Source organism: Corvus cornix, chromosome 14, assembly GCF_000738735.6.
Source record: "Corvus cornix cornix isolate S_Up_H32 chromosome 14, ASM73873v5, whole genome shotgun sequence".
In the NCBI taxonomy this organism is placed as follows: Eukaryota; Metazoa; Chordata; class Aves; order Passeriformes; family Corvidae; genus Corvus; species Corvus cornix.
The window spans coordinates 4074073-4087256 of record NC_046344.1 but is presented as its reverse complement, the minus strand read 5'-3'; the positions used below and the strand labels follow the sequence as shown (position 1 = coordinate 4087256).

General features: G+C 48.8%; 1 protein-coding gene across 1 annotated transcript in view; it reads left to right on the top strand.

The window, feature by feature from the left end:
* Positions 1–753: 753 nt before the first annotated feature.
* Positions 754–13184, top strand: part of INTS1 (integrator complex subunit 1) — a 28236-nt gene continuing 15805 nt past the window's right edge. Inside the window, 24 exon segments of the mRNA XM_039560368.1 lie at positions 754–954; positions 1066–1113; positions 1116–1355; positions 1903–2099; positions 2315–2452; positions 3088–3247; positions 3585–3690; positions 3948–4134; positions 4260–4405; positions 4708–4849; positions 5177–5353; positions 5600–5708; positions 6340–6460; positions 7100–7177; positions 7705–7862; positions 9033–9129; positions 9543–9634; positions 9962–10022; positions 10405–10602; positions 10877–11006; positions 11172–11351; positions 11443–11592; positions 12170–12349; positions 12536–12640. Coding sequence (XP_039416302.1) covers positions 897–954; positions 1066–1113; positions 1116–1355; positions 1903–2099; positions 2315–2452; positions 3088–3247; positions 3585–3690; positions 3948–4134; positions 4260–4405; positions 4708–4849; positions 5177–5353; positions 5600–5708; positions 6340–6460; positions 7100–7177; positions 7705–7862; positions 9033–9129; positions 9543–9634; positions 9962–10022; positions 10405–10602; positions 10877–11006; positions 11172–11351; positions 11443–11592; positions 12170–12349; positions 12536–12640 — 3258 coding nt within the window. The 5' untranslated portion in view covers positions 754–896.

The following is a 13184-nucleotide window of genomic DNA, read 5'->3' as shown; positions in this document are numbered from 1 at the left end:
TCCTGGGAGCACGATATGGGGACAGAAGGGGTGGCATGGGGGAGAGGGGTGGGCAGCCAGTTGCTGTGGGGCCCCCAGTTTTAGTTCCTGACCTCGGTTCTCCTCTGACTCCCTCCCCCTGATTTCAGCTGCTCAATTTCAGCCCCAATCCAACCCCCCCCAATTCCAGCCCCACATCCCAGACCCCCAGTTTCAGACACTACTTTCAGCTCCTCTGTTTCAGCCCCTGACTCCAGCTCCCAATCCCACCTCCTTGATTCCCCTCTTTGATTCCAGATCCCGCAATCACAGAATCGTTTAGGTTGGAAAAGACCTCTAAGATCAAGTCCAGCCTTGGACCAATCACTTTTTTAACTAGACCATGCCACCGAGTGCCACGTCCAGTCATTTCTTGAACACCTCCAGGGACGGTGACTCCATCACCCCCTTGGGCAGCCCATTCCAATATCTAATCACCCTTTCTGTGGGGAAATTCCTCCTGATGTCTGACATAACATCCCCTGGTGCTGCTTGACCCTATGTCCCCTTGTCCTGTTGCTAGTTGCCTGGGAGAAGAGGCGGATCAAACACCAAAGAACATCCTTTCTTAAGAAAAATTTCACATATTCCGCATCTTGCAGCAGTCCCAGCCCCTCTCTGACCTCGGGCTCGCCAGAGCCCCCCGAGACCCCCGGGGGTGAAGTTCTCCCTCCCGCCCGCCAGACGGCGCTGCCCGGCGGGGCGGGGCGGGCGGTGCTGCCGTGGCGGCGGTTCCGGTTCCGCGTGGCCGCGGCTGTCGCACGGTCCCGGCTGTCGGTCCCGCCTGTCTGTCTGTCTGTCTGTCTGTCTGTCTGTCTGTCTGTCTGTGTGTCCCGGGTGTCGCTCGGTCCGTCCCGGGGCCGGTGCTCGGCGGCGCCATGAACCGGCCGAAGGCGGCGGCCGTGCGGCGGCCCAGCGCCGTGCCCAAGCCCTCCGGTGAGTCCCGCGGGGCCGGGCGGGCGGGCTGCGGGCGCTATCGCTCACTATCGCTCGCTGTCGCTCGCTATCGCTCACTATCGCTCACTGTCGCTGTGTCTCCCCTCGCAGCGCACCCGCCGCCCGGAGACTTCATCGCGCTGGGCTCCAAGGGCAGAGCGGCGAGGGCAAGGCCGCCGTCACGCTGCTGAAGCCGGCGCCGCCCGGGCTGCCCTCGGAGCGCAAGCGGGACGCGGCCGCCGCCTTGGCCGGCCCGGCGGGGCTGCCCGGGCTGACCAAGCGCCCCAAGCTCTCCTCCACGCCGCCCCTCAGCGCCCTGGGACGCCTGGCAGAGGCGGCCGTGGCGGAGAAAAGAGCCATCTCGCCCTCCATCAAGGAGCCGTCTGTCATCCCCATTGAAGGTGAGGCCTTTGCTCCTGCCATCACATGGAAGCCAGGGGGAAACTTCTCGTTTCGCTGGAGTCTCATCCCAGGAGGCTTTCTTGAAGCCCACACAGTAATTACGTGCTGTCCTTGAGGGTTTCCTTCCCTGGATATAGGGCTGAAGTCACGGTTTTCTCTTCTGTTGGCATTGGGTTGTGTTTGATGTGTCTGAGAGCTGTTTAGTAGCCGTATGTGAAATACTTCCTTGGGGAAATCTAAAAGTCTGGATTGTATGTGAAAAGATTCACATACTTTTTTGGCAAACTCTGGGTGTGGATTTGGCCTTCTGAATTGTCATTCCATTTCTGATGTTGGGTGCATTTGCAGAGGAGTGTGCTAGCATGGCAAAACAATTAAGGGGCATTGTCAGTTGTGAAACAGAACTTTTAATGGCAATTGAGTAGGGAGATTGCAGGCGCTAAAAGTGAGCTGGTCCATGCTTTGCTGTCCCTTGGTCCTGCAGCACCTCAGGGTAGTTATTTGGCACGAGGGTCAATGCTGATGCCTGTGTGTTGCTGGTTGCAGTCGTCCCCACAGTGCTGCTGGATGAGATTGAGGCAGCAGAGGCAGAAGGAAACGATGACCGTATTGAGGGGGTGCTGTGTGGAGCTGTGAAGCAGCTGAAGATGAACAGAGCCAAACCTGACACCACGCTCTACCTCAGCCTTATGTACCTGGCGAAAATCAAACCCAACATATTTGCCACCGAAGGGGTTATCGAGGTGAGGGTTCGGGGGCTTACTGATGTATCATTGTTGCCAAACTATGAGCAGAGTTGCAGTTTGTCTCAGGCCAGAGCATGATCTGCATGGCTTTGGAAATGCCAGAGCCCTGTGGCAAGCTGCTGTCATTTGTATTTCTCTTTCTGCAGCTTCTTTGCATGCTTTCTCAATAGGTATCTTGTTTATTATTTAACTTTTTGTGGCTGTTATTCCAGGCGCTGTGCAGCCTACTCCGAAGAGATGCCTCCATCAATTTCAAAGCCAAAGGGAACAGCCTTGTGTCTGTCCTGGCATGCAACCTTCTCATGGCAGCTTACGAAGAGGATGAGAACTGGCCAGAGATCTTTGTCAAGGTTGGTGAACTGAGGGGGCTTCTGCTGGACTGAGGCAGTGGTGGACAGATTGGGTTGGGAAGCGTGGATGTGTTGGAGTAGGAGAGCAGCAGAGGATTTATTACAGCTGTAGGTAAGGGAGTGGCCAGTGTCCTCTTGTCCACTGTGGAATGCAGCTGGAGGAGACAGAAATTGGAGTCTGGGCCCATCCTTTTAAAGAAAAATCTCCGTGGGTTTCTGGAATGCTGTGGCCTCCTTTGTTGTTTGTTGCCTTATCTCTGCTGTTTTCTGAGATGTCTTTGAGAGTCTGTATTGATGTAAGTGTTGCAGAGACTCCTTGCTTTCTATTCTATATGGGATTAAAACAGCCCATTAATTTAAAAAGGCTGAGCTGACCAGCTTCTTTATTTTGGTGCTAGAAATTGTTGTAAAGTCTTTGCTAAAGCTGGTCAGCTTTCTTGCTTGGGAAGGGTTGATGCTCACTAGAGCTTGGGATGTAATGGTTTGTGGTTTTGCTCTTGTGTGACTTGCTTGGTCTGGTTTTCATCCATGCAATGGTTATGTTAGTTTCCTACTTTGTATATTGGAAATCCATAAAAACTCACAAATGCTCCTTTAATTAACCCCATGAATATGGCCTGTGCCACCTTCTGCAGGTGTACATTGAAGACTCCCTTGGGGAGCGCATCTGGGTGGACAGCCCTCACTGCAAGACGTTTGTGGATAACATCCAGACAGCTTTTAACACAAAGATGCCTCCTAAGACCATGCTCTTGCATGGAGAAGTTGGACGTAGCGGAGGGGACCTTAGTGCTGGTAAGAAGATCTTTGGGAACCAGGAACAAAGGTTTAGGGAGAGGATGGAGCCTGCAGTGCTTATTGACTTGTGAGAATAGTTTGTTCCTGGATGGAGTCACATAGACCAGGCTTTGAGTTCCAGGCATTGCTTTTCTTCTTTTTGGGGCTCTTTCATGTCCAGGGGATGTTTGAGGGTAGTGCAAAATGGGCCTGTGTGGGATGCAGTGTGAGAGGCTGTGGTCTTGCTGAAAGGGATCCTTGAAAGAAGCTGAACAAACCAGAGCACACGTGATTGGTCTCTAGGGAGAGGAGTTGCCTCATGGAGTGTGCTGTTCTGTGTCCTGGTCTCTCGTAGGGAGTAGCCCACACCCTTCCATGACAGAGGAGGAGGACAGCCAGAGTGAGCTGCTGATTGCAGAGGAGAAAATGAGCCCGGAGCAGGCGGGTCAGCTCATGCCCAGGTACAGTGCCTCTTCCTCTCCTAACACAGCTGTGTGGCAGATGTGTCTGTAGATGTGTCTGTGCTCACCCACCCTGCAGAGCTGTGGCAGAGAGCTCCTGTGGCACCTGCTGGGGGATGTTGAGCATCAGATAAAACTGGTTCCAGGAGAAAAGAGTGGATTTTGTTGGTTTGAAATGCAAACCGCAAACAGGAAAGAGTGCTGATCTCTGGACTGGCTTTTGTGGAAATGAGTCAAGTTCAATTTGTGTGGCCCAGGTATGAAGACCTTGCAGAGAGTGTGGAGGAATATGTCCTGGACATGCTTCGGGACCAGCTCAACCGGCGCCAGCCCATGGACAATGTCTCCCGGAACCTGCTCCGGCTGCTGACAGCAACCTGTGGCTACAAAGAGGTGCGTCAGATGGCTGTGCAGAGGCTGGAGATGTGGCTGCAGAATCCAAAGGTAAGGAGAGGAGCTGCTGAAGCACAACCCTGGTCTGGAATCCAGCCAGGAGGGCTGCATACTGCCAGTTACGTTTCTGGTCTGTAATGGCAAGTGGCTGGAGTCTTTCTGCTCTCCCTCTGCAGTTGACCAAGCCAGCTCAGGACTTGCTGATGTCAGTCTGTATGAACTGTAACACCCACAGCTCAGAGGACATGGAAGTTATCTCTAACCTGATCAAAATTCGTCTCAAGCCAAAAGTCCTTCTCAACCACTACATGCTGTGTATCAGGTGAGTGGCTGGGTCTGTGATGGGAAGAGAAAGCACTGTGGGAGATGTGCCCAGGTACTTGACAGTCTCATTGTCTCTGCACAGTGGTTTCAAGTACCATCTTGGAGCATGGAGTGTCTTGTGTTCATTTAAATGAATTTCTTTGTCCTGGAAGTCTTTCAGTAGTCCTTTGATGTTGTCCTTTGACTTGTGCTGTTCCATCCTTTTCACTTTTGTGTGCTAAGTACTTCAAGCAGAAATCAAAACAATGTGTCCAGCTGCACTGAAATGTCAGTTCAGGTATCTCTGGTCTTCCCTTGCAGAGAGCTGCTGAATGCACACAGGGATAACCTGGGCACCACCATTAAATTTGTGATTTTCAATGAACTATCAAATGCAAGAAACCCCAACAACATGCAGATCCTGTATACTGTGCTTCAGCACAGCTCAGAGCAAGCTCCAAAGGTAGGTGCAGTGTCTTGGATGACTGATGGTGATCCTGGAACCCCACCCAACAGATTTAGTTGTTTTGAGGCTCAGATGAATCTTTTCACAGGCAGAATCATACTATTTTGAAGTTATATTATTATTCTTGGTAGGAATAAACATAAATGGGCATTTTCTGACTCCCACATTCTGAATGATAATGCAGTTTCATGGGAGAAACGTTATTACAGCTCCCCAGGGGTCTGAAGGACAGGATACCAGCAGCATGGTTTCCTTGTGTCTCTTCATTCTGTGGATGCAGACCCATTACAGCACACTGAAAGTTTTCTCTCTGTGTGGCCCCAGTACCTGGCAATGGTGTTCCAGGACCTGTTGACCACCAAGGACGATTACCTGCGAGCTTCACGGGCTCTGCTGCGGGAGATCATCAAACAGACAAAACATGAGATCAACTTCCAGGCCTTCTGTCTGGGTCTTATGCAGGAACGGAAGGAGGCCCTGTATGCAGAGATGGAATTCAAGGTACCATTTTTGACCTTTGTGCTGCTGGATGTGCCAGTGATGCACTGAGCTCTTTGTCTGCTTTTCTGGCCATTCTTTCTTTTGCTCTTTGGTGTCTGAGTGAGTCACTATTTGTGTGTCTCTTAGCAGCACTCCCATATCTCGTTTCCAAACATCCGTGTTCGTCATTTTTGATGACAAAACACTTCCAGAAGGCAGCTCTGGGTATTGCTGTTCAACTCACTTTTTTTTCTTCTCTATTTTAAGGAGCGGTTTGTCATCCACATAACCGACCTGCTAGCTGTCTCCATGATGCTTGGTATCACAGCCCAGGTGAAGGAGGCTGGAATTGCTTGGGACAAAGGAGAGAAAAAGAGTAAGCAGAAGAACCTAGGTTCTCCCTGAGGATGGGCATCTTGGTAGATATCTGTCCCTGATTTTGGGGGAGTATTGCCCCTAGGGTTGGGAGCCTGCTGTCATCCTGGGACTGACAGAGATAGGAGGTGTGGCATTTGCATGGCTGGGTGCTTCTTTTATCTATGGAAGCAGTGGCTGAGAGGCTGGGGAAAAGGAGCTGTGGATGGAGGGGCCTCAAGCCTGAAGGGGCAGCTGTAAGGATTATTAAGGGGCTGGGAAGACGGGCCTTTGGTGTGGCACTGGCATGACTGCCCCCATGCCTCCTTCTCACAAAACTAATCCATGTGTGCTTCATGTTGGGGGTTTTGCTGCAGCACGTGTCAGAAAGCAAAGCACATGTGTTGTCAGAGCTGGGGGGCTCAAGGCTTTCTCATATACTCCTCTTCTCTGGTTCCCCTTCTCTAGTGGAAGGCGTCCCTGCCTGTGGTGCAGGAATTGGAACAAGATGATCTTTAAGGTTCCTTCCAACCCAAACCATTCTGTGATTCGATGATTTACTGTTGATGCCTCAGAGTCCTGGTTACTGTCTTGAAACCACCACGCTTCTGATGGGGCCCGTGTGTGTACTTTGTGACCTGACTGTTTTTCAGACCTGGAAGTGCTGCGCTCGTTCCAGAACCAAATTGCTGCTATCCAACGGGATGCTGTCTGGTGGCTGCACACAGTTGTTCCATCTATCAGCAAGCTGGCTCCAAAGGACTATGTGCACTGGTGAGAGTCAGCCTGGTCATCTCTGTGCATAACCAGTCCCTTCCCCAGCACTGTGATGTGTTATGAAAAACCAGGTGTACGCCAGGGTTTGGTTAGATTTCTCTCCCATTTTCAGACTGGGAGCAGAAACAGTTTTAGCAGGGTTCAGGCTGGGACTGTATCTCTCTCTGAAATTCATTCAGATGCCTCCTCTTACCGGAAACGTATGATAATGGAAAATATTTCTCATTTATATTGTTTGGATCCACTCAGTAGGGGATTTCTAGTTACCTGACCAAACACAATCCCTGTGGACCCCTTGTTTTTCTGTCTGAAATAGTTTTTCAGTCTCTGTGGCTGAGGACTCCACAGATAATTCTGTCTTCTGGAGGTCAGGTGGTATCCTGGAGTCTTGGCACAAGGCATTACTGAGGCCGTTCAAGCCAGAATTAATAGTAAGCAAGATAAGTTACTGAAAGTCTAAAAGCCCAGAGCCCATATTGTACAGTCCTCCCTGTTCTGAATCATGTGGTTACTGTTGCTAGACTCACTTATCTGAGGAGGCTCCTTCATGTGTAGGATGGGAAGCTTTAGCAGGATTTTGGGGAGACTGGATTTAAGCCTCACAGATGATGTTTACTGTCCTCTTCATCTCTACAGCCTCCACAAGGTGCTCTTCACAGAACAGCCAGAAACCTACTACAAATGGGACAACTGGCCCCCTGAGAGTGACCGCAAGTGAGTGCGTGCCCCTCCCGTGGTGGGTGCAGGTGGGGAGCTGCTCTAGCTGAAGGCAGAGGAATGGGTGTTTTCTGGTGATCCTTTTATAGCTCAGTGTTGGAAAGGCTTGGAACTGTGCTCAGATTTTCTTCATCTGTTACACTGCCATAAAATTGAGGGGTGTTGTTCCACTCTCCATCTGTTCCTCTTCCTCCTTCATTCCAGTTCCCTGTGCCAAGCTGTTCTGTATCTTGACGCTGTAGTTGTAAGGAGGGCAGCCCCGCAGTGTGTGGGTAACTGGGGTGTAACCTTGGGGAGCTCAGATTCAAGGAGGCTGAAGCATCGAGGTACAAGGCACTGAGAGTGATACTCCAATAATAATTTGTTTCATATTGTTGCATTTGGAGCTGGAGATCAGGGAAGGTGCTGTAAACTAAGCTGTGATGTATCTTCTGCTCAGATGAGTTGTAGGGTCTGTGGAGGGTTCTGGGAGGCCTCACGCTGCTGTCCAAAGAAGTGTGATTGATGTCTCGTGTCTCCTGCAGCTTCTTCCTTCGCCTGTGCTCCGAGGTGCCCATCCTGGAGGACACCCTGATGCGCATCCTTGTGATTGGTTTGTCGCGAGACCTGCCCCTGGGCCCCGCCGATGCCATGGAGCTCGCCGACCACTTGGTGAAGAGGGCTGCAGCTGTGCAAGCAGATGGTGAGGCTGCACAGAGCTCCCACCAGCAAGTGCTTGCTTCTGTCTCCACATCCTCCTATTGCCACCCAGCGCTGAGACAGCTCCTACCACCTACCACAGAGCCTTTGCATCACTTAAAGTATATTTTAGTCATGATGGCTAAGCATTTGGCTCAGGGCCAGACATGTACTGCTGTTGCTTTCTCACTAGAAAAGCTTCTTATTTTCTCTTACTGTTTCCCTCTGTTACTAATTTTGTATCATGGAGTGTTTGGGAAATTATTGGTTGTGTAGAGAATGAAGGGCTGTGAACCACTACCCAGAGTTTTGAGTCAGCGTTTTTAAATTCAATTTAGTCCTTCGTACATACTGTAAAATGAAATTTATAGGCTATGCAAAAATGGAAGGTTTGGAAGTTTAATTAATTAACCAATTGTGCACTCTTCCCAAGTCCATTATTGGGACACTTACAGAATAGCAGTTACAAAAGCAGTCTTTACTTTTACTCCTTTTATGAATTCATTTAGCATTTGTCTAAATTCCTGCATTGCTGTGAAATATGTCCGTTCAGCTGAGCTGTATGTGTTTGTGGCAGAATTGAGGGTGTTGTCCGAGTTTGATTCTAAAGCATCTGACATGCTCTTAGTGCTGAGTGGCCAATGGCAAAGAGTAATCCTGAACTGCTCAGTGCTTGTGGAATGGTCTTGCTGTTCAGTATCCTCTCAAAATGTGTCCAGCCTCTCATATAGGATTCTAAATCCTGCACCATTTTGTTTTCAGACTCAGAATTAGAGTGAGTCTGAAAACTTGCAACGACGTTGAAATGCATTTTTAGTTCCTCTGAGCCCCGGAAGTTCTGAGCAGATTTGTTGCTTACCTGAAGGAGTGTATCCAAGTTCTGAAAAAGTTACAAGTATCATATTGCATGCATTGGGGGAAAAAAGTACCCTTAAGAATTTAAACCAGATTGCAGCTGAAAAGCTCCATATCCTTATAGATTGACTTACAGGATTTTTAAAGTGTTTTTGCTTTTTAAATGTTGGGTTTTTTGTTTCTGTAATACCATGACAGCAAGCCCACAATAACATAGTTGCTTGAAGTAAAATTTTTCTTACACTGTGATGCTTTTCTTGAAGGACTTTCAGGCAGGTAGACAGGTCAATAACTTGTTCAGTCTTTTCTTCTCCTCCAGATGTCGAGGTCCTGAGGGTAGAAAGAATCCAGCTGATCGATGCAGTCTTGAATCTGTGCACTTATCACCATCCAGAGAATATCCAGCTACCCCCAGGGTAAGACTTATCACAGAGATAATCTTGTTGTGATCCAGCTCACTTTCACCTTGTGACTAACATTTCCAGCTCACAGATTTTAACATGTTTTCTCTATTACACTTTGTAATCACAAAATGGTGAGGAAGCCTTTTCAGGGTCGTGTTCAGATGGGTGTTTCTCTAGAGCAATCAAGACCTGAGTCATGGAATGTACTTTGCTCTGCAAGCACTGACCTTTCTGCCCTAGAAATCCTCAGCTAAATCCTGCTGTCCCTCCTGAAAGGTTATTTGTGTATGTGTGTGTGTTTGTTGAGAAAACCACTGAATGGCATGACTGAATCTAAACAGTACTTGATTAAGGAGAAAAGCAAGACTTGAGGTCGACTTACGGAACCCAACTTGACCGCTTCTCTCTGTTGATGACTTTTGCAGGTACCAGCCTCCAAATCTAGCTATTTCTACTCTCTACTGGAAAGCTTGGCCTCTCCTGCTTGTAGTGGCAGCATTCAATCCTGAAAACATTGGTGAGTGTGGACATTTCCCAGGACACCAGTTCTGCTGCAAAAATTGGCCAGGGTGCTTTCTGCAGAGGTCTGCTTGCTTGTGTGCAAGGCCTATGCTGGGCTGGTGAGGTAACTGCAGTTAAATAACTGTGTGTCCCCTGTGGGTGAAAAATGTGTGGAAGTGGGATTTGGACCAGCATGTGGCTGGAATCACCTTGTTTGTGCTCTGAGTGTTATGAGCTATTCTCAAGTGAGTTTGTGTCTCCCCACCTTGCAATGTGTTAGAGTATATATAAAGGCTCTATTTTTTCCCTGTATTCCTGATTGTCCTTCTCTTCTCTGCTGCAGGTCTGGCTGCATGGGAGGAGTACCCCTCTCTAAAGATGCTCATGGAAATGGTCATGACCAAGTTAGTATGGTTAAATCTCTACATAAATCAGATAGACCACTGAAAACACACATTTCTGAATTAAGTTTGTGCCATGCGACTCCTTCCTTTCCAGTGGGACTAGTGTAAAATAAACTGGCATCAACGCTGCAGCTGGAGTGGGAAAAGTGCCTTCCCTTGACAAAAATATTATAAGCAAGGGAATAAAGCTGAGAAGAAGGGGGAGGGGGATGACTGCTGTGCCTTGCTGAGAAGGTCTCAGTCTCCTGGCTCCACTGAGAAACTACTTGTTTTTTTCTACATTGTCTATCAGAGCTGAGGTCCTGTGTTCTTCCTGACTGTGATTCATTAATTCTGAATAGAACAAGATAACCATTTCCTTTTTTTAAACTTATTTTCTCAGTAATTATTCCTATCCTCAATGTACCTTGACGGATGAGGAGACACGCACAGAGATGATTAATCGTGAACTTCAAATCTCCCAGAGAGAAAAACAAGAGATTCTTGCATTTGAGGGTCATCTGGCTGCTGCATCCACAAAACAAACCATTACAGAAAGCAGCAGCCTCTTGCTGTCCCAGCTGACAAGTCTGGACCCTCAGTAAGTAGCCTTCTGCATTCGGGTGCCATAATGAAATCCCAGTTAACACTAGTCAGGAAACCCTGCTCCTCCACAGGGTGGTTGATGTGGGAAGAAGAGCCCTGTGGTGTGGTAGCCCATGGGATCACAGAATCATAAAATGGTTTGGTTTGGAAGATCATCTGTTTCCAACCTGCCTGCCACCTTCCTATAGACCCCCTCATGCACTACTGAACTGACTGATCCTCATCACACCAAAGTCTGTCAGCCTGTGAATAACTTGTTTCTGTGACAGGGGCCCCCCTCGCAGACCTCCACCACATGTCCTGGAGCAGGTGAAAAGCCTGAACCAGTCACTTCGCTTGGGCCACCTTCTGTGTCGCAGTCGCCATCCTGACTTTCTTCTCAACATCATTCAAAGACAGGTGGGCTGTGGTGGGACTGGATCCCTCACCTCTGAAACTTGAGCAGAGTGAGGGGCAAAAGGAAGCTAAGTGAGATTCAGGGGAAGGTGGTTTGCTGCTCAGGAATTAAATGATCAGTGTGCTGCATCTGTGTTCTGCTGAACTTGTTACTCTCATCCTTCCCAGGCCTCATCACAGTCAATGCCATGGCTGGCAGATCTGGTTCAGTCCAGCGAGGGCTCCTTGGATGTCCTGCCCGTGCAGTGCCTTTGTGAGTTCCTGCTTCATGATGCTGCTGATGAATCGACCTCAGGTGAAGAAGAAGAGGAGGGTGAGAGTAAGGACCAGCGTGCCAAGAAACGCCAGGTGAGCAATCTCTTGAGGAACCCTTCTGTTACCTACTTCCTGTGCATCCCAGATTTGATTTCACTGGACAGGCCAACTTCTCACTCCGCAGAGACAACAGAAACAAAGGCAGTTGCTTGGACGCTTGCAAGACTTGCTGTTGGGACCCAAAGCAGATGAACAGACAACATGTGAGGTGCTTGACTATTTCCTGCGGCGCCTGAGTTCCTCCCAGGTGGCTTCCCGGGTCCTGGCCATGAAGGTGGGCAGAATGCAAATCATCTTGGCTAGGGTCTGTCTGAAGCCCAGGGCAGAGCCCTAGGTTATCTTGAGTCCAGAGCCAACACAGTGAAATTGTTTCATGTCATCCTCCTTCAGTGACTCGTCTCAATCTCCAACCCCATCAAATGCACTTCTGCTCCCTGCTGCTCAGAAGTTATTGTTCAACAGCCAAATTGTACTTTTTCTTAAGATAGAGCTGGGTTTTGCTTTGTTTCCTGTGAAGTTCAGGTGTAGACTCAGGAGATTGTGTGCCGTGTAGAGTAATTGGCAGAGGCTGTTTTCTGTGGGGAGAGGGAGTGAGTGAGTGCCTGGTGCTCTGGAGCATAGTCAAGGCAAAGACAATTGCAGGGAGCTCAGAAAGATCATGCTCAGACTGAAACTTCAAGCAGGGTATCTGTCAAGAAAACATATTAAATGAGATGAAAGCTGTTGTGCTGCATTTGGATCGTTCTGTGGTGTTTGAAGCAGGTTTCTGTTATATTCACTGGTTTGAAACTCACAGTCCAGCTGTGGCTGTGGCTTCAAATGCAGCAGCCATATCCGTGTGACTTGTGCAGGGCCTGTCCTTGGTGCTGTCGGAAGGAGGAATGCGTGATGGGGAGGAGAAGGATCACCCCATGGAAGAAGACTCGGGCGATTCTGAGCTGCTGCAGGGATATCAGTGGCTGCTGAGAGACCTCCCGAGGCTGCCGCTGTTTGACAGTGTGAGAGCCACGACAGCTCTGGCCTTGCAGCAGGTGGGTGTAGCAGCTGAAGGAAGGAGTGTCCAGCTTGTTCTTTTTCTACTCCTGCTGAAACAGATCGAAACAAATTGGATCTGGCTGCGATACTGACATGTTTATATGCTTGCAGAAGAATTTCGCTTATGCTGGTGCTTGTTTTCACTAAGTCTTGATTTCTAATGAAAGGAATTCTCATTCTAGGCCATCCACATGGAGACAGATCCCCAGACCATCAGTGCTTACCTGGTGTACCTCTCCCAGCACGCCCCAGTGGAGGAGCAGGGACAGCACAATGACCTTGCTCTGGTGAGGGGAGGGATCACATGGGGGACACGTGGCATGTCCCAGGACAGTGGTAGGCAAGGGACTTGCTGTACCACCAGGATGAGTTTTGGGGAGCATGTTACTCTGATAACTGCATGTTTGTGTCTTTCTGTATGGGTTTAAAGGCAAGCTGTGTCTTTGGTTCATATAACGAAATGGTATCAGAGCAATAACTTCCAGTCCAACAGCCCATCAGCTCGAATGGGGAATGCAAGAGTGGATAGTGGTTTGATGGAAATCCCATCACCTGACAGTGTTTCATAATTAAGCAGGTGCTAAACCTGCAGTCATACGTGCTTGGGGAGAGAATGGGAAATCAGGAACTTTAGTGGTAGATATGTACTCTCCTATAACCAAAACTAGATTTCTGGGTTTATTTGTTTATGGGGGTTTTTTTCTTTCTAGAAAAGCTTTTGGTGGATTTTTTTTTAATAATGATTTTTTTTTTCATTTTTCTCCGTGGGTGCTTTTTTCATTGCTTTTAAGACTCATGTGCTGATAGTGCCTCCATAGATCTGTTTAGATA